Here is a 22949-nt window from a genome sequence, read left to right on the forward strand (position 1 = left end):
CAACCAAGGAAATGATTGGTCAACCAAGACTATGACACACGTAGCAATTAGTCGACCAAAAAAAAAAGGAGAATTAATGAGCAGGTGCAGAGAAGGATGAGGAGAAAGAAAAAGAGAGACAAATATTTAGTTTTTGACAAAGCAAAAGTGAAACCTACAGGTCCGACAGACATAGGTATTTATATCAGAGCCCAACCTGAAACTGGCAATTAAAACCTATTTTTCCCTCATACAAATGACATATTTACGTTTGTTTTAAGGGTAAGCCTGCTTTTATTAATAAACAACTGTTAATGTCAAATCAAATCAGGGCACGTGGAAACAAACGCACGTCAAACAGGTGCGCAGTGTGCCCGCTGTGCCAGAGAAAGCAGTGGATATATTTACATAATCCACGTATCAAATATGAGGATAATCCATGTTCTTGTGCAGAAAAAAGATTGATTTAACAGTGGATGCTTGTGTTTCAAGCCTGTTTTAATTTGTTCTGCTCTGATCTACTCTGAGGACAGCACACTGCGCTGACAGCTGAAGTGCAACACTTTTTTTTCTCACACACAGAGCTGTTGCTGGACATAGAATCATGAATAGGCATTAAATACATTATATTGATATTTAATTCATATCACTTATATAAGTGCATTGCATTTTTTAATGGTATTGAAACCGATACCTTTGCTTACCACAACGACATCAACCAATAAGTCGACTAAACGACCAAAGTTGGCAGCCCGACAGTGCATAGTACCGAGTGTGCCATTTTAAACACAGCCTTTCATGAACTGATGTCATGTTGGCAGTTACTGCATATGTTGCATGATTTTATTGTTTTTATGTTTTTTAGCTGTCCAGCAAGAGAGAGACGTGCGGTGATAAATCAAGACAGCTACGTGATGCTCAACAAGATGCCCGTGACAAAGTAGAGGTAAGGAATTAAGCTGAATATCATATATTGCTGTATAAATTACAGCAATCAAACCACCTTTTTCCATTTAACAGTTTCTTTATTTCCCTTTTTCAGTAGCAATTGCCCACTTTTCTAATATTTTTATTTTGGACCATTTTTTGGTGATATTAGTTGATTATGGTGCCTTGATGTGTTTACGAAAAAAAAAAAGGAAAAAAAGTGTATAGCTAGCATGTTTTTTTCCTCACCATTCCTCCCACTATGTGACCTATAGCTTACGTCCTGTTTGTTTACTTGGATTACTGTGTAGGAGACCGAGCGTGTTGTGCGAGAACTCAAGTCCAAGATCTCTGCGATGAAGGAGGAGAAAGAGCAGTTGTCGGCCGAGCGCCAGGAGCAGATCAAACAGAGGACCAAGCTGGAGCTGAAGGCCAAAGACCTGCAGGACGAGTTGGCAGGCAACAGCGAACAGAGGGTACAGAAGCCTCCCATCTGCGTCACTCCACACACGTGATGCTGCTGCAACAACAACACACACACGCCTCATAATGTCATTACGGAGCAGAGATGATGGCTCATAATTTCATATCTCACTTCACTTCTTTTATTTTCTTTTATTCTTTATTTGTACAGAAAATTGTACGATAATGAATTAGATTATTTTTCTTCAGTTTTTCACAATTCCCTCTAAATATAATTTAATGACATTTTTCACACCTTATCAACAAAGGAAAGATGTTCAGTGGAAAATGAAGATGGTGTAGCGTGATTTAAATGGACAGCAGTGTTTACATGAGTAGCTGATGTGTTTATCCACAATCATTGTATTATCAGATTACAAATGATGAGTCACTGTTTTTTGTGTTAAAGATCCAGTAACAGTCTTCAGCAGTCTCATCAATGTTTGTGTTTTATGTAGTTTAGATTTATGTCATGCTGGTCAAACGGTGTATGAATAGCCTTTATTTATTTATTTTTTCCTAAACTTTTTGTTGCACATTATTTGCACTCAATAACAAAGATTTCCACATTTGGTATAGTAATTACATGCATAAAAAAAGTCAATAATAACAGTAGCAATGATGGTAATAGTGGAAATAATAGCAACAATAGTGTTAAACAAATAGTCAAGCAGAGCAATAGATATTAGATACCCATAAATTAAAAAGAGAGGGAAAAAAGGGCCACACAAAATTAGAATATAGACACTCGCATACCCATAGATATATGTACATATACACGTATAAATAAGCAAAAATTACAAAATAAATCCAAACAAAATAAATAAAATACACAAAAAAAAAATAAACACACAGCATACTGATATTTAAAATAAAAATAGACAAAATTGAAAATATATAATAAAAAAAAACAAAATAATAATAATAATTAACTAAAGGTATTGTGGAGGATGTTTTTTTGGCCTCTAAAACCGGGTGGATCATCAAGACTATTGGTCCTCCTAAATGTCAATCATTGTGACGTGAGACCGTTGTACGTGCTCGTCACTAGCTAGTTTTTACTTGCTGTGCGTGCGCACTTTCAAGTGTTTAACACAGGGCGAATCACTAACTGGAAACGGACTCGGGAAAAGGATCGTAGTGTTATGCTTTTGATTCAGATTTGACAACAATCGACCAAGTAGTTGTTAGCAGAAAAATGTATTCTAATGTAAGCTATGATTAGTGATGGTCGCCCTGGCACAAGTCACGCACCGGGCTCGTGCACGCTCTTTTGCACACGTTTAATAGGCGTTCCCTCTGAGAGCAGGTAGAGCATTTTTTTGTATTTTTTGACAAAGTGGAGAGGGCGTTTCTTTTCTAAACTTCAGAAAAATCCTCCTCTATACCTTTAACTAAATTAAAATAAAATTTGTGATTAGTCAGATGGTAAATGGAGGTTCATCAACAACCATACCACTCATTATGTACCAATGTGTGCAAAGTTACAAATCAATCAAAATATTTTAACCAAAACCAGAAAACAAAACAGTATCTTCCTAGAGGCACCACTAAGATAACTTTTATTTAGTAAACTCTGCAGGTTCCATGTTATTTCAGCCAAGCAACATTAGGTAAGTCATTCGTTTTGATTTGCATAAATTAAGATCCAAAGGCCCTGTGTAAGCATCTTATACTATTCTGTCAGCTTCAGTCTACGTCAGTCTTAGTATAAGGCATTATTTACCATGTTGGGATGAGTCACTCTCCATATGGCCTTGTGTTGAGTTTGCGTCCCTGTGCACGTGAGATTACGAGTCATTCATAAGAGATTTTTGGCACATGGAGTGATCTCTGATGGGTTCCTAAGATCCCTCCTGGCTGCTGGTTGGATTATGCCCACCTGGCAACTGCTGGCACAACACCAGTTATTAGTTATAGTGCAAAATGAAAAGCCCTGTTGATGGCTGGTGGTTAGGGTTAGAGTGAATTACAAATGTACAGTAATAGCATAATTAATTGCAATTACGACATAAATATATTTGTAAACCTAATTGAAGGAATCTCTTTCTGTTGTAATCACAATTGAATTGTAATTGAGTTCAGATAATTCCTTTGTAATGGAAAATGACAATTCTATAAAAATCGTCAATTACAAATTAATTGGGGAAACTGGAAATTTAGTAATTTAAAACAGTCGTAATTGAAATCATCATAATCATATTGAAAAATGTAATTGACCCCAACCCTGCAGTGGTGGCCATGGTTTGATATCTTTAAAATAGATCATGCATGGGTACAGAATAATGTTCCAAATGGATTAAAAAGGTCTCAACTTCAGTCGTCCTTTCACAGGTCTGATTAGGTGAGATATAGGTTGAAGATGCTCGTGTAAAAAGCTATTTTACTCTTAAAAGAAAAGTGATGACTATATAATTGTTCTATGCATCATATTAAAAATGGTTCTTCAAAAAAGTTCTGAACCTTCGATCACAACCTACCGTTATCACCTCTTGCCTTTAAACACAGAAAGTGCCGTTAATAGTAGTTTTTCAAAAAATATCTCATAGAAAAAAAAATAGTTTTCTTTTTAAATTACTTTTTTATTTTGTTTTAATCTGTAATTTGCATCATTTTACTTAATTTTTTAAAATGTGCTTTAGTGAAAACAAAATGTATTTTTACAATTTCTTAATCCGTTATAAGAAACAACAATTTTCTTTGAGATGTTGTTTCCTTGCATAACTTTTCACATTAAAGCCTGTATTTTAATTTGTTAGGATGTAGTTTAAACATGGTTATTGTGTGTCCTTTCAGAAACGTCTGCTGAAGGAACGACAGAAGCTGTTGGAGAAAATTGAGGAGAAGCAGAAGGAGCTGCAGGAGACTGAACCCAAATTTAACATGGTGAAGGAGAAGGAGGAGCGTGGCATCTCCAGGTAGGGATGACTCATCACTAATCTCTGCTGTGGCTCCCTGAGCAGCTGCTGAGAAGGTGCAACCTTTATTACCTGCAATTTGACGCCTCAAAGTGGTGGTTATACGACATGATACTGTATATTTGATCTATGTCTGACAAAGGTACAGGAGGGTAAAGGAGGTCAGTTTTTAATTTTCTAAATGAACAAAAACAAATTTAATAATTAGTGAGGATGCATTGGCATACAGTGATATACATCCCTCTAGCCTCATTCAGTGGGCCAAAGTTGAAAAGGTTCTGTTTCCTCCCTCCCATGTTATTCTACATTTTGTAAAAAGTCAGCTCCAAACGGGCAAGTTGGATTTTGCCCGGCAGGTGACATCACCTGTCAGAAACTCCTCCTCCTGACAATCCTTTCTCCTCCTACCAAGGACATAATACACGTCTCCTAGAATATGAGCTCCTCCCTCTCAAACAATCTTACAGCAAAAACAAACACTGCGGTTTATTATAGAATATATATACTTTATTGCCTTAAATGTAAATGCAGACTGCACTACTGGACGCCCAAACTGTACTACTTTTTCTGCTGCTCGTGTCTGCAAGGTCGCCTGAAATGTCTAATAACGGATTAAAAATAGTTACTGAATAAATTGTTTTTTTTAATTGTTGAATTTTTATTATCATGAAATTATTTTTTTAAATTAAACACTGTAAATGCAAATGTTGTTAAAATAAAACACAGTTTAAGAGCATCTGTGTTATTCATGATAGAAAAATCATTCTAGAAGAAAAAAAATGTCTTTGGGGGTCACCAGAAATTTGTAATATTGAAATGGGATCACGGTCTAAAAAGGGTGAGGAACCACTGATCTAACGTGTTTATACTACTACTACTCTGCTCTCCCTTCAGACTAGCCCAAGCTACACAGGAGAGAACAGACCTGTACGCCAAACAGGGCCGTGGCAGTCAGTTCACCTCCAAGGAAGAGAGAGACAAGTGGATTAAGAAGGAGCTGAAGTCTCTGGATCAGGCCATCAATGATAAGAAAAGGCAGATTGCAGCCATTCATAAAGACCTGGAGGACACTGAGACCAACAAAGAGAAGAATCTCGAGCAGTACAGTGTACGTTTTGGTAGTTTGTGTAATTGATGTTTATATTATTTGGTTTTGTTCCTTTCCTTTCATTGCTGGAGCACTCATTTGTTTTGATTAAAAGATCTCCAGCCTGTAACTGCAATTTACTGTGATTGTAAGGAAACAGGCCTCGGCAGACAATGAAGGACATAATTCACCATATTCTTTTTGATGTTTTTTTAATGTATTTTTTTATTATTATTTTTTATGTTGACAGAAACTCGACCAGGATCTCAATGAGGTGAAAACGCGTGTTGAAGAGCTGGACAAGAAGTATTATGAGGTGAAGAACAAGAAGGATGAACTCCAGAGTGAAAGAAAGTAAGCAGATTATGTTATGTATCGATTTATTAGCATTTCTGCCTCCGTTTGGTTAGAGTTGCTAATGCACATTTGTTTTAGAAAACTGATATTTACTGTTTTTATACAATAAAAACACTACAGGTAACTTAGTCTTCACAAAGCCTGTTTCTACCACAGCAAAAAGAACAAATTAATGCTGAATCCAAACCTGAAGTAAATTATGTTTAGATTTATTTATCGTGGGTGTGTTTGTTTGCATCCTGAGTGAAAAGGTAAAAACAATGACAGATTCTATTAAAATATTGTCCCACAGCTGCAGGTGATTAGAGCTTCTAATCATTGGAATAATATTAAATCATCTGTAATTAAAACAAGAGGGTGAACTGTTTAGACCTTTGTGTTGGTTCAGTGATTTGAATGTAATTGAGTCTGTGAGGGCTTGTTAGAGCCTGATATGTAACAAGACCCAAATTGTTATAAAAACAACCTTTTTGTTGTCGTTATTACATTGTGGGGCAGACAAAACAATTTTCCCCTAATAGTGTAATAATTTTTTTACATCATAGTGAGTCAATGATTTATGGATTAAAGAGCTTGTTCTTTCAATGTAGAGAGTAGTGTCACACAAATGTGTGTGCGTGTATATATATATATTTATATATTATTAAATACTTTTGAAGAACCTTGACATTTCTGTAACCGGGTTTTTTTTTTCTCCCTTCATTCATAAGTATATACTGTATGTATAAAATGTTAGATTTATATATAAGGTAAAACGTTTTTACATTTCAGACTCAGCACTTTTTATTTGTCGCATACTCATACAGGTGTGCAATGAAATGTAAAGACTGTTCCACAAGGCCATAGAATAACAATAAACAATCAATTTATTAATACACATATACAGTAAAATAGAATATGAAAAATAACATAAAAATGAGTTATTTGGATGTCCAAAATATGGAATAGAATATTGTAAATAGTGTGAAGTGTAAGGGTTGATTAAATTTTTTATTAATAACAATTCAGAGCTTGTTACACTTTGGGTTGTTTTTAACATATGGGGCTCTAACAAGGCTTCAGTTAAGGATGGGACTTTTGTCTCAATGCAGACACAGAACACAATGATGTTCAATCAGCATCAGTGTTATAGTGTTGCATGCCTTCTTATTTTATTCTTTTGGTAAATATCAAAAATACCACAGTCTCAAAGTGGTTTTATATTTGTTTTTGTTCTTGTTTGAGTTTTGGCTTCACTGGTGACATAAGTGTAACATTGTGTGACCGTGTGTATCTGTCCAGTTACCTATGGCGTGAAGAGAACGCAGAGCAGCAGGCTCTGGCAGCCAAACGGGAGGACTTGGAGAAGAAGCAGCAACTCCTCAGAGCGGCCACTGGGAAGGTCCGTGTAAAGCTACTACTACTTAGTCCTAGTGTTAATACCAGTCAGCATTTCGCTGCTATATTAACGCCAGGAGTAATTCCCCTTTGGGAAATGTGTGCATCAGCATGCAAACTGGCTTTTGTCGTTGTTAGTCGCTCTGCATGCTCAGTGATTTGATAAATAACTAAGGCGAGAATGGAGTAATTTATTTTTATTTTTTAAAAGAACCCACCAGAGAACTGCAAAGCTCTTACTCTGCGACTCAGCTTTTGTATATTTAATAAAATCACTTATCGGCTTCGTTACTGCTCCCTCATGAAAGCACCATACATTTACATATGACTCCCTCCATCCAGTTGTTTCCTCTGCGTGCAAATATCGGTCAAATATTCCTGAATAGTTGATTTGCAATGAAATGAGACCGCTTGTAATTTCATGGATGAAATTACATTAATGCTGATTGTTTACTCTTCTTTTGCGAAGCAGAGACTCAGGCTCTATCGCTTCATTCATCTACGGGGCCTTTAACAAGACACTGAACTCACATTTACTCCCATTGTAGACCTAGTGTGACCCTATTTTTTAAATCACATCATTTCTGGTGACCCCAGAGACCTTTTTTGCTCTTAAAAATTTTTTTTTATGTTTGTTATACTGTTACAAATACTGAGTTGGCAGGAATAGTGTACTAACTAATAAGATGCGCCAGCTCAGATATTTTTTATACTGTATTTTATTTTAATCAGAAATACTTAAATGATCCCAGGGGGGAAATTACTTAGATTAGACTAGACTGGATTAATATTCGAGAAAGTGAAATTATAGATTAGTGATATTGTGTGTGATGTTTTAGTTTGAAAAATAATAATAATAAAAAAAAATTCATATGATTTTAATCGGTAAATTTTAAATTTTATTATTACTAGACATTTCAGGTGACCCCAAGGTTGTAAAACACTGGGCTAGCACCTGCCATGATAGCTTAATGGCTATTGGTGTGTGAATGGGTGAATATGGCCACTAGTGTAAAGCACTTTAAGGCCACACTTTCAATGTGTAGTAAAACTTAGTTGTTTAAGTAAAAGGTATTTGTAGTTTCACTCTGCTGTTAATGTGTTCATATTTTTGTACTTAATTCTTCAACATAAGTTTTTAGTTTGTTTCGTTTTTCTTGTTTGAAATCAAAAGTGTGGATGAATATTCAGATTTTTACCACTTTTAAAAGATGCTTTACGCATTTCAGCATTTCATAAACTTAACTTCTACAAACTGATCTTACCATTTTTATTTTTTTATTTCGACAAGTTATGGAATTGTATTTCAATATAACATCAGTGAATATTCCACTGATGCTTTCATTGATTCTGTTGATTGTGGCTTATGTGTGAAGTTTAAATTGATCCCATGGGAAACATCATGTTTTTAAAGCATGACAAAACTGTATAAAATCTCTAATTTTAAAGACCAGTGCTACCAACTTTCTGCTCGTGGTTGTTCTACTCCAGGCCATCCTCAACGGCATCGACAGCATCAACAAAGTCCTCGAGCATTTCCGCAGGAAGGGGATCAACCAGCATGTGATCAACGGCTACCACGGCATCGTCATGAATAACTTTGAGTGCGAGCCTGCCTTCTACACCTGTGTAGAGGTGACTGCAGGAACCAGGTGTGGATCCACTCCTCTTTTTACACTCTCAGCATTTTATCATTTATTGAGACAAATTGGTAAAGCTATTTCACCTCTTGATCATAAACTGCATCAGTTTTGGGAATTTAACCCAGACAGAAGGTTTTTGTGCTTGATTTGAATGAATTTTTATTCGTTTATTTCTAAGTGAAGTTTCACAAGCTGCTTCATAGGAGTTGCTGAAGTGTAAATGTTTTTTGTTGTTGTAAAAAAAAAACCTTTTTGTTGCTCTGGGAGTAATTCAATTGCTTATTTGCTTTTCGATCACACACGGTGGCTTGTAGTTAACATAATGATTTTTTCCCTAGACTTTTCTACCACATTGTGGAGACTGATGAAGTCAGCACTAAAATCCTGATGGAATTCAACAAAATGAACTTGCCTGGAGAGGTCACCTTCCTGCCTCTAAGCAAGCTGGACGTCAGAGACACTGCTTACCCAGAAACAAATGTAAGAACCCCCCCCCCCCCACACACCTTTTTTTCCCAATATTTTTTTTATTATATTAAGTGTTTTTTTAGGTAAATAATGTAACTATATCAACATTTAGAGTTGAGTGCAGTCCATCTACATTATGTACGTGTGAAGTTATAACTTTAGAGGGAAACTAAACTTGAAACAACATTATGCTTGGACCAATTTAAAAATTGTGTATTTTAATTTGGGGGGTGGTTTTGTAGAACAATCTTGATGAACTTGTTGAAAAATATGAATGTCGTGCAGTTTAAATTGTTTTACAAAAGATATATTTTTTTGAAAAGTACAGAAATGTGGAATGAGAATGTACCGTAAACCTCACAGATGTTGAAGGCGCATGCTTCTTCAAATGTGTATCATGTTGAAATCGACCTTTTAATTTTATAGAGATTTCTGTTGAGATTTCTTTATTCATTTTACTCTATTTTTTTTTTTAAATTTTGTTCTAAATAAATAAATAAAAGCTGCTACCACATTTTCACTGCCTTTCAGCATGTTGCAAACAATTTTAGTTTCTACGAGCTCTGCTACATGTGTTTATTAAGCTTTATTTATTCCCACCTGTTTTTGTCCCTCTTTTAGGATGCCATCCCCATGATCAGCAAGTTGCGCTACAGCACTAATTTCGACAAGGCCTTTAAACATGTGTTTGGAAAAACCCTGATTTGTCGCAGCATGGAGGTTTCCACCCAGCTGGCCAGAGCTTTCACCATGGACTGTATAACCCTGGAAGGTAAAATGCTCCCAGAGGACCTTTTTTAGAGGATCAATGTTTTGAGAAAGTTTACATTTTGTAATTTTCTACAAATATTAGTGTACTATAGTTACAATATTTTGTGTAGGCTTTACACCGATCGGATCGGCCGACATTTTGCATTTTATGTAATCAATGCGTTCGGCTGTAATATTTTAATTTGCCGAATTTGATCAATGACATCATAGTCGTGATGAAACTTTCTGTAGATGCTCCCATTGCATTGTTTTATCGTCTCATTTACACCGAAGAGTTGTTTGCTTTACATGACAGCTTTATTTCACTCAACATTAGTGCACAAAGGTGAAAACCTATGAGCGAATGGTGAAAACGTCTCGGTTCGTGTGTGTGTGTGTTGGTTTTGTTTATTCTGCTCAAACATGTTCAACGTGAGAGTCCTAGAACGCTTCGTACTGGAGACTTCTGTCCGTTTCAGGGCGGTGGTGGAGCAACACGTGTGTGTGTGCCCCACCTCCGCTGTCCACATGTGAATATGGACTATAAGCAACAGCAGGTTTTGCGATGCCACAGTCAGGAAATATGCATTTGCTCCTAATGCTAATGCTGATGGAGGTGTCACGTAGCTCCAGCGTGGTCTGCTTCCAGAGCTTCATCTCCAACTCTCTTGTAGCTGAAGATATCCTCAGCTTCGAGGTTAACTCCCTCACTTCACCACAGCAACAGACTCCGGTTTTATTCAGCAGCTGGAATGTTTATTTTTCCAATCACTCCAAAACAGCATACAACTTATAATCAATCTGGTGCGGTCAAACACGCTCTCTCACTCCGCAACATGGTCGAGCAAGCAGCGCATATATTCGCAGTTAAAGGGCCACACACACACACACACACACACACACACACACACACACACACACACACACACACACACACACACACACACACACACACACACACACACACACACACAGACAACAAATGTTATGGAAATTGCCAAGGCTGCGTTTAGGACCCGAAACATGAAATCGTTAGATTTTGCGTGAATCTGTATCAGGTTGTATTGAAGGAATTCAGTCAGTAACTAAATTTATATGATCGGATTGGTGATCGGTAATTGTTTTGTTTTTTTAACTCACTGATCTGTGATCGGCCCAAAAATCCTGATCTTGTAAAGCCTAATTTTTAGGAGGTGTAAAATAGTTGTTGTCGTGCATTTGTCACCATTTGTGTTTTGTTAAACAAACACAAGCGTTGTGTTGTGACCTCTAAGGTGACCAAGTTAGCCACCGTGGAGCTCTGACTGGAGGTTACTACGACACCAGGAAGTCCCGACTGGAGCTGCAGAAGGACATGAGGAAGGCTGAAGAGGAGCTGGCGGAGCTGGAGGCCAAACTGAACGAGAACCTGCGCAGAAACATTGAACATATCCTTTCAGATCCAAGTGTTAAAGGCCACATGATGTTTTTTAATTCGGAATGAATTATTCCGAATTAAATTATTTGGAATTAAAGTGTTCTGCTTTGTGTTTACATGGAAATAGTAATAATAAGTTTAATTTTACATGGAAAACATTCATTATTCAATTCTGCTTTAGGTCTGGGGGTTGGGAAAGGTTCTGATTGGACAAGGAGCGAAAATGACGTCTATCAGGAAAAAACACACAAACCTTTTCTTTTCGGTGACAATATAGAAGACCACATAATAATAACTGTTTTCACTTTTATTTTGATGGTAGTTTTGAAGCAGCAGCTCGACAAAAACATACTGTTTAACTTTCGTCTGCTGAGGAGAAGGGATATAGAAGACGTAGTTTGCGAATGCGCAAAATGATCAAAATGAATTTAAAGTGGAATTAAATGTTTACAAGAACGAGAAATTAACCCATTCGGAATTAAAATCAGAATAAACCAGCCACTTAATTTAGATTTAAGTTTAATTTGGAATGGCCGTTTTTCATTGGGACTAAGATGTTTACAAGATCAGTTTAAAGAGGATTTAACTTTTATTCTGAATTAAAGGCAAGGCAAGGCAAGGCAAGGCAAATTTATTTATATAGCGCATTTCATACTCAAGGCAACTCAATGTGCTTTACATGATAAAACATTCAATTGTTTAAAATCAATAAGAACAATTAAAATCATCAGTAAAATCAATTAAAATCATCAGTAAAATCATCATTACATCAACAACATGACAAAAAATCTCTCTCTCAATCATATGCAGTAGAGAAAAAAAGTGCCTTTAACTTTGATTTAAAAATGTTCACATTGGATGCTGACTTCAGCTCCGCTGGCAGTTTGTTCCACTTCTTTGCAGCATAACAACTAAAAGCAGCATCACCATGTTTACTGTGAGCTCTTGTCTCCACTATCTGACCTGTGTCCATAGATCTGAGAGACCTGCTGGGTTCATACCTGACCAACATGTCACTGATGTATTCTGGACCAAACCCATTCACAGATTTATACACCAGCAGCAGAACTTTAAAGTCTATTCTGAGGCTGACTGGGAGCCAGTGTAAAGACTTTAAAACTGGAGTAATGTGCTCTGACCTCTTTGTTCTGGTTAAGACCCGAGCTGCAGCGTTCTGAACCAGCTGTAGCTGTTTGATGCTCTTTTGGGGGATTCCTGTCAGAAGACCATTACAATAGTCCAGTCTGCTGGATATAAAAGCATGGACCAGTTTCTCCTGATCTTTCTGAGCCATTAAACCTTTCACTCTGGAGATGTTCTTTAGGTGGTAGAAGGCTGTTTTTGTGATAGATTTGATCTGACTGCTGAATGTAAGATCTGAGTCAATCAGAACACCAAGGTTTTTGACTTGGTCTTTAGCTTTTAAAGATCGAGACTCAAGATAATTGCTGACAGCAGTCCTCTTTTCCTTGTTACCAAAGACAATCACCTCCGTCTTGTCATGGTTTAGTTGAAGGAAGTTTTCACTCATCCAGCAGTTTACTTTTTCTAAACAGTCACACAACACCTCAATGGGACCATGGTCATCTGGGTTCAGTGATAGATATAGTTGTGTGTCATCTGCATAGCTCTGATAATCAACCTTACAGTTCTGTAAAATTTGTCCTAAAGGAAGCATGTAAAGGTTAAACAGAAGGGGTCCAAGAACAGATCCCTGAGGAACCCCACAGGACATTGGTAATCTGTCAGATTCAAAGTTTCCAATGCTTACAAAATAGCTTCGCTCCTCCAAGTATGACTTAAACCATTGCATTACTTTTCCATTTAGTCCGACCCATGTTTGCAATCTGTGCAACAAAATTGTATGATCTACAGTGTCAAATGCAGCACTTAGATCCAACAGAATGAGAACAGATACTTTTCCTGAATCAGTGTTCAACCTTATGTCATTGATCACTTTGATAAGAGCAGTTTCAGTGCTGTGATGAGAACGAAAACCTGACTGAAATTTATCAAATATTTTGTTGAATGTTAAGAATTGACTCAGTTGGTTGAAGACCACCTTCTCAATGATCTTGGCCATGAATGGAAGGTTGCTGATTGGTCTATAGTTAGCCAGTATAGAGGCATCCAGTGTTCTCTTTTTTAACAGGGGTTTCACAGCAGCTACTTTCAGGGATTTTGGTACGGTGCCTGATTGGAATGAGCAGTTAATTATCTGACACAGATCAGTGACAATTGACTTTACAACAGTTTTAAAGAAGTTTGAGGGTATTGTGTCAAGGCAACACGTTGATGGATTCAGCTGCTGAACAGTTTCCTCTATTGTTTTTGGGTTCACTGTAATAAACTCTAACATTGTAATTGACTCATCCCTCAGTGGTTGAAGCTGTTCAAGCTTTTTGTGATTTTGCTGGTTTGTTCTGATGTTTGACCTTATTGATTGTATTTTTTCATTGAAATATACAGCAAATTCATTGCATTTTCCAGCTGACAGTAATTCAGGGGCTATCTGATCTGGGGGGGTTGTGAGCTTTTCAATTACAGAAAACAACGTGCGAGAGTTGTTGACATTTTTGGCAATAATTTCAGAAAAGTATTGCTGCCTTGCTTTGAACAAGCCATCATTGAATTTTCGCAGACTTATTTTGTATAGTTCTAGATGAATTTGGAGTTTTGTTGATCTCCATTTACGCTCAGCTCTTCTACAGTCAGATTTCAAATTCTGCATTATCTCAGTCCTCCTCCAAGGTGTTTTCTGTGTGTTTGGTTTTCTCTTAGTTTTGATTGGAGCCACCACATCTATGACATTACAGACGTTTCTATTATACTCATCCAGAAGATCATCAACTGTCTCAGCACTCAATGTTGGTGTCATTGCTATGGCTTCCATAAACTGTGCACTTGTGTTCTCATTTATGTACCTTTTCTTTAAACACACATAACTAGGGGGAACAGATGTTACAGTCTCTAGGTCAAAAAAGACACAGAAATGATCAGATAGAGCTAAGTCTCTTACATCAACAGCAGAGATATCAACACCTTTAGAGATAACCAGATCCAAAGTGTGACCTTGAGTGTGTGTCGGACCAGTCACATGTTGTGTAAGACCAAAAGTATCCATTAAAGCATACAGTTCTTTGGAAGTATTGTCCATGTTATTGTCTACATGAATATTTAAGTCACCTGTTATTATTAAAAAGTTGTATTCAGTGCATACAACTGACAGCAGTTCAGCGAACTCATCCATGAATTCTCCAGAATATTTTGGGGGTCTATAAATGACTAAAAACAGAACTCTTGAATCACCCTTCAGTAAGAATGACATATATTCAAAGGAGATAAAATCACCAAGTGTTATTTCTTTGCACTGAAATATTGATTTAAAAATGGCAGCAACTCCACCACCTTTCCTGCAAGTACGACACTTATTTAAATAAATAAAGTCTTGTGGTGAACTTTCATTGAGAATAGTATTACTGATACCATCATTCAACCATGTTTCATTAAGAAATAAAAAGTCCAAGTGATGTGTCAAAATAAAATCATTAATTATTAGTGACTTGTTAACAAGAGATCTAACATTAAGAAGAGCTAATTTTAAAGACTTTACTGGAGACACTGGTGGACTTTTTGGATGACATGTTATAGGAGTCAAATTTTTATCTCTATAAAGCTTTTTGCTTTATAGAGGGGAATTAAAGCCCTCATGTATACGTGGCAAAGGTTTTTCTTGTTTGTTTGAAAGGGACAGTGCACAGTGAACAAAAAAATTACATATTGTAAATACGCCAGTGTTAGCAAAAATGCTCATTTACATCTGTTGTCCCTTGGCAGGTCACAGTTTTTCACAAGGCTTAAAGTACATAAATACAATACAATCAGTCGATCAGCAAGTGCATGAATATAAGAATTACAGTTAAAGTGCTTAAGTTAGGTGTGTATTTGCCAGTGTATGTGTTATTTGGAAAGTGCACAAAATGTAAAAAAAAAAAAAAAGCACTCATCATTCACCTATACAAAATCAACAAATGCAATATACAGTATGTATACATATGTTTATGCAAATATGTAGAACTAAGTTTTCATTTGATTTATTTATCCATCTCAAACAATATAAAGCAATGTCAATGGGGAGGATGCTGGGCTCCATTAATTCTCCATTCAAGAAACTAATTACAGAGTTTCTGAGTCACTAAAACGTTAGAATTACCAAATGTTTGCAACCACCCAAGTGAGTTCTCTGATGAGCACAAAAAAAGCTTTCTTTCTTTTTTCTCTCTGTGCTGGCTGAGGATTGCTAGAAAATGACTCATCCTGTTGGTTTTTTTTTTTTTTTTTTCTTGTTGACTTCATCAGAGAGATGCATTTTATTCCACTTTGAGATTTATTGATCAACACAACAGGCCGAGTCATGAATGAAAAGTGAGTATTTGATGTCTGGATGGAAAAAAAAAACCCAAACACCCACCCACCAAAATCATTTTTAACATATTTTGGCAGAAAGATGAAGTCTCATCGATGAAAAGTTCAACTTTTGAAAACATTTTTCTACTTATTATAAGAGTTGAATTTCTAAGGAACTTTCAACATGAGTCTCCATTTCTGTGTCATTGTGCAAGCGATAGAATATTTTCTCTGTCAAGTAGAAAGAAACTCATGACGGTAATCTCTCATTAAATTTCTCTTGGTTGTGGAGTTCAGTCAAAGCCAGTAAGATGTGGAGTCTGATGTAGTGACAGGGTTTAGGCAGGCCAGGAGGGATTAGTGTTTGTTAGGTCATATCAGCCAGAGGCGTAACTCACTGCTAGACAGGAAATGCTGGCAAAACAAATGGATCAGAGAGGATTTGTGTTTGCATTCTGAATGTAAACTCAATTCCACCCTGATATAATTCAGTGTCTGTTTGCGCACCTGCATGATGATGCCGCTGTGTGCATCATCACTCATTGCCTGTCTACGTGTTTACGTGTGTGCGTGTACGTGCAGTAGAACAGGTTGCTGTATTGATGCTCAACCTTCAGCCCTGCTGTGGTGACTCAGAGAATAGATAAATTATTTAAAAGCTTTTTGTGGTTCAATCTTTAATGCTCCCCGGTCGATAAGCATGGGATTACACTTTTGCACCTCTCCCAACATCGCTCACCTTAGTCATGTCTCTGATGTAGTGGTGTGGGTGTTTGGATTACACTGGAACAGTTTGTACCTTTTGTAAGGTGCATTATTTGTACAGAGGAATTTGTGTTACGGCGATCTTTCTGATCTTGTGAATCAGCGGGATAGTGATTGATCGATCAGCGTTTGTTAAGCTCTTATTAATCTCGTATGAGTATTGTAGAACTACATTATCTATAAGACAGTCTGTTACGATATGTTAATGAGTTTACATCCCTTCTTAATCCTTGACCTTGATATCAATGATGACACGTTTAAACTTAAACTAAACTTACACTTACCACATGTTGATAATCTACCTGGTCACTTTCCCACTTAAATGTATTCAGAACTTTCAAAGGTGACGAATTAACAGAGATATTTATCCTCAATGTGATTCAGGGTTTTGTTGTTTTAAATGCATCTTGGGAAACTTAGAAGTATACTTAAGTGTGAACGGTCACTATACTAATCATAGGAATAGTATATATTAGACAATATAAACTCATTGAGTTTGTAGTGTATAGGATGTTAGTATGCAATTTCAAACTCAGTGTCTGTGCCATATGTCTGTGACCCGCACATCGACAGGTTTTTTTCTCTGCCAAATCACACCATTTATTAGTCAGGTTCATGTCAGCAGTACCGACACACACACCGAAGAATCAGAGCTCAATCAGCACAGAATTGTGCTCCGTTAACACTTCCTCCAAGTGCACGGACACGTTGCTGTGTTGCTTCCTTTGTGCTAGCGGCTGCCTGTCGGATGTTCAGTGCAGATGTCCGTCTGTTCTCTGTAAAACTCCTTCAGTTCTGAGTGTTGGAAGCACTGAGAGCGCATGTGATTCTCTTTAGTAACAATTTTAACTCGCTGCTCCGCTACGCATCAGCTCAGCTGACTTTCTTAAAGGGACAACGTCCTTAATGTGGTTCAAAAATGCTACAGAATTTTATTTTTATCACACATTTCAGCCTTAATGAAGGAAAAAGTCAAAAGTGGCACAAAATGTTGATATTGTGCTGCTAGTGGTTAATAGTAAGGTCTTTGTGGCATTTTTCTTAATCGATAACGGATATGGTGCTGCCTTGTTATGTAGCAAGTGTTGCTAATGCTACATCACTTTAGTTAAACAAAAGACTGTGAGTGATTAAAAGAACATGAGGCTTGTCAGCCTTTTTGTTTGATGCTAATTGTACTTGGACCAGTTTGATAAAACACTTCCATAATTTTTTTTTCAAATGTTTGAAAAGTACCCTGACTTAAATGATCTTTTATCCCTTTTTTTACATTTAAAGCAATGATTTTAAGTATGTGTATTGGTTTGTTTACTGGTAAATAACTTAAAAATAGTCTAAATGATGTGAATGAAAAAAATCATGACCGTGATTTTTCAAAAAAAAGTTATTTTTTTCCCATATCGCCCACCCCTACTTTTGAGTCACACCTGCAATCGGCGAGTAGGTTGGATTGAGAGATTTGTAAGTATTGATTCGGTAGTTAGAATAGCATATATTATTCTTTGGAGAATTTATGGTAAAGACTGGGCGTGTGCTTACTGCTCCAGGAGCCACGCCCATAATCAAGGACATTTTTGAAATTTCTTGCTGAGACGCACATCAGCCACAACCTCTGCTTTTTTTCTTCTTTAAATGAGTGGAGACAAAGTTTTGAAATGAACTTATTCAAAGTATTTAGTTCACTTTGCTGGTCTCATTTCTGAATTTTTGCTGGTTTAATTTTGGTTTTGGTGTTGGTGCACACAAAGATTCAATAGAACAATGTGGTTAATCTCCCTAACTGATGCCTTCACGCATTAACAATGAAATCGACCAGCTGATGAACCAGATGCAGCAGATTGAGACGCAGCAGAGGAAGTTCAAAGCCTCCAGAGACAGCATCCTGTCCGAAATGAAGATGCTGAAGGAGAAGAGGCAGCAGTCGGAGAAGACTTTCATGCCCAAGGTGACACTCGGTCAAAGTATATACACAATACATACATCTAAATAAATGCTAATGAGTGTTTACGGTTTTCGACTCTGTTCTTTAGCAACGAAGTCTTCAAAGCCTGGAAGCCAGTCTTCACGCCATGGAATCCACCAGGGAGTCTCTGAAGGCCGAGCTCGGCACTGATCTGCTCTCTCAGCTGAGTCTGGAGGATCAGAGACGAGTTGATGATCTCAATGATGAGATCCGTCAGCTGCAGCAGGTCAGGAAATATCACATGTCACTAAAAACAGGATCAGTCAAATGCAAATGAACTGTGGGAATGATCTGAATGAATGCTTGAACATTGTCACGCCTGAGTACAGTTCTTGAAGTAAAAAAAAAAATGTTATGAAGCTCTTTATTCTTTTTCATCATGACTTGATATTTGAAACGCTGCATGATTTGTTGTGAACCAAGTGAGGAATAAAGCCATGTTGTTTGTAGTAAAGACTTGGTTAACACTGGTGCTTTATGTCTCTGCTCTCAGGATAACAGACAGTTGTTGAATGAGAGAATCAAGCTGGAGGGCATCATGACCAGAGTGGAAACCTATTTAAATGAGAACTTAAGGAAGCGTTTGGACCAAGTCGAGCAGGTACGCTTCCTTCACATTGGGTTGTTGTTATTTGTTTGAAATAATGAAATTATTCAGTCGACCTTTTTAAAGAGCCAGTATTGTTCGTCCCTCCTGTTAGTTTTTCTAAGATCGTATTGTGATGTGGACATTCAGTGTTCTCCTTTTGACGTTGCTTCATTTGCATCCACTCAGGAGCTTAACGAGCTGCGGGAGACCGAGGGTGGGACGGTGCTCACAGCTACCACATCTGAACTGGACGGCATCAACAAACGTGTCAAAGAGACGTTGGCTCGATCAGAAGGTGCACAATGTTCTAGATGCTTGTTAGCCAGTCATGAATGGTGTTTGTTTCATCTTTAGTTATGGTAATGAGACAGTCTTAGAGAGGACTGACCACACAAATATTAAAATTAACAGAAATAGCTGCTATGCATACATTTCACATGCACATTTAGGAAAACGTTCCTCGTCTCACTTTCCCCCCATCATTTTCAATCCTAACATAAATTAAATTGCACCATCACATCCACTCCCATAAGTTTCCCCATGTATTGCCCTTCTCTTTATCTGTAGTCCTAGGGCTGTAATATAATCTGTATATATTGCCTATATATATATATATATGTTTATATATATATATATATATATATATATATATATGTATATGCAATATTGGAATTTTCTATTTCGCCAAAATAGAAAACTCGATATATCTTTCATCTCAATATATCGCCCAGCCCTAAGTTATATTACAGGTAATAATGTGCATTTAATTATTTGAAGCAGCTCTTAATCCAAAAGGATGTTGAAAAACCCTGTGGTTCCTTTACTATGATATGAAGGATGTTTGCTAGCATCCCTGGACCTCCAGTAGGTCAACTTAATTTTGTTTCATTTCCTATATTTGTCAGATGATGGCGGAGTGTGTTAATGATTTTCTTACAATAAAAAGCAAAAAAAAGGTTGGTTCTAATGTGTTTTAAAATAACCACCTTTGTATTCCCGCTTTGTTGAAGCCATTGGCGTTCATTATTAGCTCACACATGCTAACAGGTAGCATAATAATATTTACTTTGATTTCCCTGAAGAAAAATTAGAAAGTAATCATTTTAGTTTCAAACTAATCTATGCTACACTTCTCTTTTCCTTTATCCCTCCCCAGACTTGGACACTCTGATTGACAAGACGGAGGCGGAGATCAAGGACCACATAAGGAGCATGGAGCGATGGAAGAACATCGAGAAGGAGCAGAATGACGCCATCAACCACGACACCAAGGAGCTGGAGAAAATGACCAATAGGCAGGGCATGCTGCTCAAGAAGAAAGAGGAGTGCATGAAGAAAATCCGAGAGCTGGGCTCTCTGCCACAGGAGGCCTTTGAGAAGTACCAGACGCTCACGCTCAAGCAGGTGAAACCCAAATCAGTGACGTCAAACAACACAGAGCGTCCTCCATCTTTTCTCCTCCCCAGTCTTAGTCATCAGTCTGTGGAGGTTTCAGACACTTTAAAACAATAGTGAACTGTTCTGGACTAATCAGGTCAGATCATTCCAGGTGCTTTTGAAGCTGAATTTATTTTTAACTGATTTGCAAGTGAATAAAGATATACAGAATGATGTACATCTGTTAAACCAGAAATGGGGAAACGGACCAAATGCAGCTCTATAAGTTTGTGTGGCTTCCGAAACATATCTTTAACATCACACAAAAAACACACAAAATGCAAGACATATACACAAAACAATTTTACAAAATTAAAAAAAAAATGATGTAAAGAAACAAACAATCAAAATGGCTTAAAAAACACACAAAATGACTCAAAAAACACTAAACAACAGACATAGTTCTTTCCTGTATTAATGTTCATATTTGTAAGTATTCTAAATGCTGACATGAATTTTGATCATGTGGCCCATTACGTTTTTGTGGACACCACTGTGATTAGCATAATAGTGCACACAATGGATGGGTGGATGAAAACATCTTATTGTGATGATGTGTTTTATACGAAAGCTGTCGGACTTTCAGGTTTGAGGTTAGGGTTAGCTTTTGTTTTTTTGGTCATTACATCATTTATTTTCAACAAGAGTTTTAAACTTTTATGAGTAGAATTTACTCTCATTGCTCTTTAATTTATTTATAAAGCAACTTTTCTCTCATGCAAGAACTAATTGAATTTCTTTGAGTATTTATTGCTATGCATTGCTGGCGAAATTGAAAAATTCTGTGTTGGGGAAATAATTTTTATTTTATTTTTACAGTCATTTGTTAACATACTTTAAACAGGGCACTTTAACAATCCAATGTAAACTTTAAATATCCAATGTAAACTTTAAATATCCAATGTAAACTTTAACAATCCAATGTAAACTAAGTGCATATAACCTGAAGTTTCCTTTTTTCTCACCACACAGTTGTTTAGAAAACTGGAGCAGTGCAACACGGAGCTGAAGAAGTACAGCCACGTCAACAAGAAAGCCTTGGACCAGTTCGTTAACTTTTCTGAGCAGAAGGAGAAGCTGATCAAGCGTCAGGAAGAGCTGGACAGAGGCTACAAGTCCATCATGGAGCTCATGAATGTCCTGGAACTGCGTAAATACGAAGCTATTCAGCTCACCTTCAAACAGGTACGACAACGCCTCTGTGCACAACATTCAGAGAGAAACACCAAAACGCTTCCTCCACACTTTTTTCAGAATGTCAAAACGAACCTAACAAAAGCAAGAATGCACTTATCAGGGTTTATTATTGTCTGAGACTAGTTTCCTTTTTCAAATGATCATTTTTGGATTAAACAGAGTTCAGTTTAAATCATCCGGGGTCAAGATTTCAGATTATATGTATGCAACTGTTTTTGCAGCAAAAAAACACAATTAAAAAACTGTTTTAAATGTTATTAAACCCATTAAAATTCCTGTTTTTGTTGATGGACATTTATCACCATTATTAATGTAGCGGTGACAGTTATTGCTTTAGGAAGGATTAATTTAGTCTCTCAAATAAAATGACTGCATTGCAGTGTTTCTCACAGGATCAGAGTTTATTTGTGGTGGTGGGTTTAAAATAAATAAAATAAAATGTACTGAAAAAAACAAAAAAACAGACATTAAGTGGTTAGCCTGTTGGCTAACACTACAAACATGAGTTAATGTTTATGCTTATGTTAATTTTCCAGCTACATTTTTGTAGCCAATATTTGGAGCCGATACTACTTTTGCTCCCTCAATTTACATCATAAAACTTAAACAATGATGATAACAAATGCTACAAGTCTCAATTTTTTTTAAAAAAGGGAACATTTAATGAAATTAGCAAAAGTGAGGTAGAACGACACCAAGTAAAACATATTTAACAAATAATAAAAACGGGATGTAGAACAAGAACAAGTAAAACATAGTGAGGCATCATGAAATATTATGAAAGATAGTTGTTGTCCTTGTCCTGAAAATAGCTTTGACAAAAGTTGGCCTGACAGAAGATATATTTTATTAACAGGATTATTATTATTATTATTATTATTATTATTATTATTATTATTATTATTATTATTGAGTATAAAGATATAAAATTAGAATATTAAACACAAAAATAAACCATATTAATAATAATCCATTCCAACACAACCCCAGAACATAAATTAACAGGAAAATAACGTGATGTCAGATGCGCATTAAGCAACAAACTGTTCAAGTTTCTGTTCTAAATTACATCAACATTAACAGGAATAAGTATTCAAACAAGTAGTAAACTGCTTCAGTTTTAAAAGCTCTCCTACTCAGCGCTGAGTGAGAAGCAGAGAGAGAGTGAAAGAAACACACACGCCAAACCTCCAGCCAGCTGCTCGT

At 36.7% G+C, this 22949-nt stretch overlaps 1 protein-coding gene across 1 annotated transcript in view; it reads left to right on the top strand.

The window, feature by feature from the left end:
• smc3 (structural maintenance of chromosomes 3) overlaps positions 1-22949 on the top strand; it is a 32675-nt gene that overhangs the window by 6774 nt on the left and 2952 nt on the right. Inside the window, exons 10-25 of the mRNA XM_028446847.1 lie at positions 845-925; positions 1218-1382; positions 4165-4286; positions 5181-5394; positions 5624-5727; positions 7012-7111; positions 8599-8759; positions 9089-9230; positions 9840-9990; positions 11243-11395; positions 18351-18502; positions 18588-18746; positions 19014-19121; positions 19296-19404; positions 20266-20513; positions 21519-21731. Of these exons, the coding sequence (XP_028302648.1) occupies positions 845-925; positions 1218-1382; positions 4165-4286; positions 5181-5394; positions 5624-5727; positions 7012-7111; positions 8599-8759; positions 9089-9230; positions 9840-9990; positions 11243-11395; positions 18351-18502; positions 18588-18746; positions 19014-19121; positions 19296-19404; positions 20266-20513; positions 21519-21731 (2382 nt within the window). The remainder of the gene's footprint in view (positions 1-844; positions 926-1217; positions 1383-4164; positions 4287-5180; positions 5395-5623; positions 5728-7011; positions 7112-8598; positions 8760-9088; positions 9231-9839; positions 9991-11242; positions 11396-18350; positions 18503-18587; positions 18747-19013; positions 19122-19295; positions 19405-20265; positions 20514-21518; positions 21732-22949) is intronic.

The sequence above is a fragment of the Gouania willdenowi genome, chromosome 1 (assembly GCF_900634775.1).
Source record: "Gouania willdenowi chromosome 1, fGouWil2.1, whole genome shotgun sequence".
Classification (NCBI taxonomy): Eukaryota; Metazoa; Chordata; class Actinopteri; order Blenniiformes; family Gobiesocidae; genus Gouania; species Gouania willdenowi.